At 39.8% G+C, this 6000-nt stretch overlaps 1 protein-coding gene across 1 annotated transcript in view; it reads left to right on the top strand.

Moving 5' to 3' along the window:
• The window catches only part of arrb1 (arrestin, beta 1), a 57075-nt gene continuing 51075 nt past the window's right edge, over window positions 1-6000 (top strand). The window contains exons 1-2 of the mRNA XM_081370160.1: window positions 1-351; window positions 448-509. Of these exons, the coding sequence (XP_081226286.1) occupies window positions 490-509 (20 nt within the window). The 5' untranslated portion in view covers window positions 1-351; window positions 448-489. The remainder of the gene's footprint in view (window positions 352-447; window positions 510-6000) is intronic.

The raw sequence follows: 6000 nt of genomic DNA, 5'->3' as shown, positions 1-6000 counted from the left end.
GAGAGACAGCAGCGAGTGCATGTTAGTGAGAGGAGAGAGAAGCACAGCGGAAGGGAGGGTGAGAGCTCTGGTAGACGGAGGCAGCGTGGATATCAAACGGACGCTTCTATAGCTTTAGGACTTACACAACAGCATTTATTTTTAATAAATTCCCACCTGAAGGACTCTTAAACCAGAGCAGAACAGGAAGGCAGCGAAGAATCGCCGGCTTTCGCTTGTTTTATTTGGAAACGCGGGGTTTGTCTGTTGGCAAGCGTCAGTGGAAGATGCTCCTGTAATTGGATTCATCTGGAAAGCTCTCAAACCGCAAGGAGAGCTGCTTAAGTGACAGCGGTTCTATAACGCAGCGTAGTAAATTATCTTTCTTTCAGTCTTTCTCTCCATCCTCCTGTTTCCCATCGGCTCTTTTCTTTTCTCGTCATCCCCTCTCATCTTTTCCCCCACTAGCAGAAGAGTTTCTGCTGAACGTGTCGCACGCAGATCCTCGCGATGGGTGATAAAGGCACAAGGTAAGCCGTGTGTTTCAGATGGATTAGCTACAGGAGGACATTGCACTGTAAAATTGATCAGTTTTTTTATGATTTATTTTTTATTCTATGTTCTGTAGTGTAATTGTAATTGGCCATTTAACATCACAGTGGCTCAACGCAGTCAGTTAGCTACTGTAGTTTGCAATGCATGCATACGGTGCAAAACAAAACACCATAATCACATGACACTAAAATAATGCAATAAACATACATTTAACAACATAAGATGTAACATACAGCTCTAATGTACATAACTGATAACAAAAAAAAACTAAGAAGAAACAATTATTAAAATGAAAAACAAGCAAACTCTGAATATGTTATCAGCTTTTCACTGTAAAATAGGCTATACGATTATGTGTTACTTTTTACGTGCAAAAACGGTACATTTAACACTATTTTACTGAAGAATTGCATGAAACGTGAAAGGCTTGTTCTATTACAGTTTTCAACGCATATAGTAAGGAAACTTACTGTTAACCAATTAGCAGGTTTTTACTAGCATTTTACAGCTGAAAAAACAAACAAACGGTGTTGTATTAGGCTACTTCAATTGAAAACAGTGAAACTGGACAGGTAAGTGGAGGGAGAGAATGTGATTGGGACACGGGCTGGATTTGGACCTGCCCTATTGAGCACTTGCACAGCACAGCCTATTTGCTACGCTAAATGGACAATTAGCCAAATGGTCAGTTGTATTTTTATCCCCGCCTCTCCGTGATCCAAGCAGGAACAAAACTGCAACCCTTCAGAAACCACTGCATAAATGTAACCCATTTGTTTCATCTGTAATTCATTTGCTTCAGTTCTCTAGGAAGGTTTTAGAGGTTGGTGGAGGTAAACTGTTTTGGCATAGTGCCATTTCCATTGATATTTGACATTTCACACAAGGTCACATTTGACCAGGACATAGCCTACCCACTGTTTCTAAACTCTCAGCAGGATTGTGTGCCAGGTCAGTGTTCAAAGCCCAAAGCTTTATGATATAACTCAACAGTTCACTCGTCAAAATCATCTGCATGCTTAAAAATGTTCTTTATTGGCATCTGTGGTTCTTTGAAGAACGTTTAACATCCATGGAACCTTTCTATTGCACAAAAGGCTCTTAAAAAGTTTAACTTTTTTTTTTTTTTTACACTTAAAAAGTGTAAAAAGTTTCTTCTTATTATTGAAATGTTCTTCAAAGTGAGGAAAATGGTTCTTTTAAAGGGGTGATAGAATGATTTTATAGGGTATTTCACGCTGTTCCTTAAGGTATCCAAATAGGGTACTGTATGTAACATTAGCCGCTTTCCGACCGGAGGAACCTTTTCACAGTTCCTAGAACTATTGGCTATAGTACCCGGATGTCGGCGTGTTCGCACCGCAGGAACTAGGAACGATTTTAGTTCTAGGAACTCCATTTGTAGGAACTAATTTAGGTCCTACTTCAGAGTAGGGTCTATACCAGCACTATAGGAACTACCCGTGACGTTAGTGTACGCTGATTGACTGAACGCACGCGGAACACCAGTACCCGCCATTTTTAAAACAGCTAGAATGTAAACACACAGATTATAGCCTATATATTTACTCCATAAACTAACTATACAAACATGGAAAACAGTGATAGATGGGTCTCTAAACCTTTATGCTGAAGAGAAAATCCAACGCAACTTTGAGGGGACCAAGCCAAACATGATTATGTTTATCTGCCCAGCTAGCACTGGACATCAACCCACACGGCATAGGCTAATAACCTTTTTTCATATACTGTCTACTTTCTATAACAGTTCTATCTAATAAGATATTAAACAGTACTGTTAGACAGATCGCTAATTAATAAACAGAGAATGCGAGCATTGTTTGCTCTGTCGTTCTCAGCGCCACCAAAATAAAGGTCCGTCGCGCCTTCAAAATAAAAGTCACGTGCTTGCGTCACTCCCTTACCCCTCCTACCAGTTCCTATGGCCACTTGGCCAGTGCGAACGCAAACAGCAAAACCGAGTTTGGGGGAGAGTAGTTCTTAGAACTGTTTAGAAGTGGACAGTTCCTAGAACTAAGTTCCTAGAACTACTTGGTCGGAAAGCAGCTATTGGTTGTGCTGAAAATGCCCCCATGGCTCTTATACACTCTAATGCAACCCTGAGAAATAGCCCCAGAATGAAACAAGCGGTTTTCTCCCTTTTATAGTATGCTCATGACTATTTAGATGAGCTGCACGCTGATTGGTTGGTTTACAGCGAGGAATCTCCAAAGCAAAGATGCAACATGCCCAATGAAGATTAGCAGCACTCACTGTGTATCTAAATAAATATTTCAATTAAACCAAACCGTCACACTAACTGTACCTGCTAGATAACAATAGCTACAGGGTGTCTACAGATATGAACAAGTTAAATTGAAGACCTTTTTAATACCACCTTATATGCAATTTAAGACCAAACCTGCAATGGAAATACACACGTACACATATAAATCATCACATATTACAAAATATCATTGCTGTCACAAATTATATTTATTATTACAATATACAGTGAGCTTTTCATATCAGCAGAGCAGACAATATCCAAGAGGCTGTTTACACCTGGCCACTTCAAGCGTTTTCTCAGATCGGTTAGCTATCTGATTTATCCGTAAATCTAAAAAAATTCAAATATTTAGGTGTAAATATTGACTATTTACACCTGGTCACATAAATGTGTTTTTGCAAAACGGATTTAAATTCGATCTTCAATTCCCGCGCTATATGCAGATTTAATGGAGTTCACGTCACCGAAAGCAACAGAAATGAACTGCATTTTATTGATCATCAGCTAAAATTTCAAAATCAAAGACCACAATAAGAGAGAGCGGCAACAGCCCTGGTAAGATCATTTCAATTCATTTCTTTACTTTTAATGATGATGATTGTGTGTTAAGCGTCTGCGACTTACTTTCACTTTAATTTGCGATGGTTTGCACGTTGGCTTAAAGGTGAACTAAGTAACTTTTTTTATCTTAACTGAACAGCTTCGGAGTCATTGGAATGGTTATATTACTTATTTCGGGTTGAATGGTGGTCGTTTCGCACCCCCCTGGTGCCCGTGAGCGGAAAATACGCACTTGCAACTTTGAGCCGGCGGGCCGCCGGCCGCCGCGTCAGGAAGTCTCGCGTGATATCAGGTCTCGCGATGTAAACAATTGCTTTACGGCCAAAAGAAATCGGCTAAAATGCTGTCATTATTGCGCTCCCTCACGCTGTTCGAACCCGAATGAAGAAGACGTTTTAAAGAATGTCCCATCTGCTTTGATGTCGTTGATCTATAGCCTCTGGTGTCTGAGAATCACCAACGAGTTTTTACAACAGTGTTGTCAAATATCTATTCCGAAGCTGTGGGGGGAGCTCTAGAGAGAAACCTGCGAGCAAAAAGCGAGAATACAGCGAAGAAATCCCGAAGCTACTGAGTGCTGCTTTAATGAATAGATGCTCAGCTTCTCATCTGCGGTGATGCGTGTTGCAGTAGCGTTGTCATATCAGGCTATAACATGACATTACAACTTATAACACGCTCTCACAGCATTTTTGGGAGGAGTACAATTTACATATGTGGTTTCAACAACCAGATGCATTTACACTTGTCCAGTTTCATCTGGAATGTGGCCCAGACCTCCTCCTGAAGTGGTTTGAGCGATCAGATTCAAATCCGTCTTGAATGCGTTTCGGAGGGCATTTACACCTGATCTTTTCACGATCGGATTCAAATCCGTCTTGAATGCGTTTCGGAGGGCATTTACACCTGGTCTTTTCACGATCGTATAGCTATCAGAAAACGCATGAAGTGGCCAGGTGTAAACAGCCCCCAAGAAATCAAAATTGACTGCAGCCAAAGAGCTAGAGAAATACAGTTCTTTTGAATGAGAAAATGATTTTTCAAATACATTGATTCCCATCGTACCCAGTTTAAAATGTCTTCGACAAACGGCACTGTTTGCCTCGTAACTGTTTTACAGCTGCAGTTTAAAGTTTTTAGATTTTCATATTAAGGAGGTAACATAGGATTTTGAGATTCTGTGTATGGCCATTTTACCCACTGAGCTGCTGTTATTCAACTATGCCAAGGTAAATTTGGTTTTACATTCTGTCAACCCTTTAAGAAGTTATTATTAGCGGTGTAGCCTAATGGTACACGGAAGTCATGGTTCGGTACGTACCTCGGTTTTGGGGTCACGGTTCGATATGAGTTCGGTACAACAGGAAAAAGCAACAAATCCCCAATGTTAGATTTCTTTTCAATTATTTTGAACAGACAGTAGTGCAAATTACAGTTTGTTCCACCTAGCGGCATTTAGTCCCCCCTGAGATAGTTGGTACAGTCTATTTTTATTTGTGTACACTCAACACTCACAATAAAAACGAAACATTGTGCTTTTGTAAAATAAAGAAAACAGACAGGATCCCTCTTTCTGCCATCCCGGTTTCCTTTTTTTGGAGGAGCGTGTTTACATTTTTTAAAATGAATCGAAACAGCGTATAGGCTACTAGCAAGCTCTTGCATGCCATCTGAACTCTTGTTTTTGGTTGGTGCATGTCTCTTCTTGTTGTGGCGGTTAGCAAACAGTGTTGCATTACCACGCGTGCCCCCTTCTGGATTGGAGTGTGGATCGCCTGTGACTGACTGCTTTCGTTGTCTGACTGTATGCACCGAACTGTGACGGTTTGAGAAGAAAACATGTACCGTTACACCCCTACTGTTTACTGTTGGGTTGAACCCAAAATAGTTCTTATATGGCATCGCTGCGAAAACTCCTTTTTGGAATCTGGCTTTATAATTGAACTAGTTACAACCAAACTCTTAGGCAGTACCCCTTATTAAAATAGGACATATTTTTAAACCTTTTACTTTCAGTGGTTCCATCAGTGTTGTCGATTAATTTTTTTTTTTTTTAAACAGATAGACCACATTACAGTTTATATTGGTCAATAATCACCCACATAAATAAATAGTTCACTTGGAAATGAAAAGTCTGATATGATTTACTAATTTTATTTCAAACCCTTATGGTTTATTTTTTATATTTGTGACATTACAACATTGCATTTGTAATAGTTAATACTACATTAATAAATACACACAATAAAGTTTTTTTTTGTTGCAATGTATGACGCAGATTTTTTAATATGACAACAGATATGATAGATATGACATAACAAAAACATAGTCTAAAGATTCTGTTATAGAAATAGGAGTTTTGTTTCCAACATGCGCTGTAAACGGTAGACCAATCACAACATACTGGGCCATCTGACCAATCAGAGTGGAGTAAGCTCTTGGAAAGTAGGGGTTCAGAGAGACTGAGGCTGTTTCTCAATTCCAAGAATGCAAAGAACGGACTTGCTTTCTCGTGGTCTTGCCAGGCGACCTTGAAAGAACGAACTCGGAAGGATGTGAGGACACAGAATGCATCCTTGTGAAAATTGAGATGTGCTGCAAACTTGTTGCTCATC

Source organism: Scardinius erythrophthalmus (assembly GCF_964197995.2).
Source record: "Scardinius erythrophthalmus genome assembly, chromosome: 7".
NCBI classification, from domain to species: Eukaryota; Metazoa; Chordata; class Actinopteri; order Cypriniformes; family Leuciscidae; genus Scardinius; species Scardinius erythrophthalmus.
Note: the sequence above shows the minus strand (reverse complement) of the source record. Positions and strands in the feature narration are given on the sequence as shown.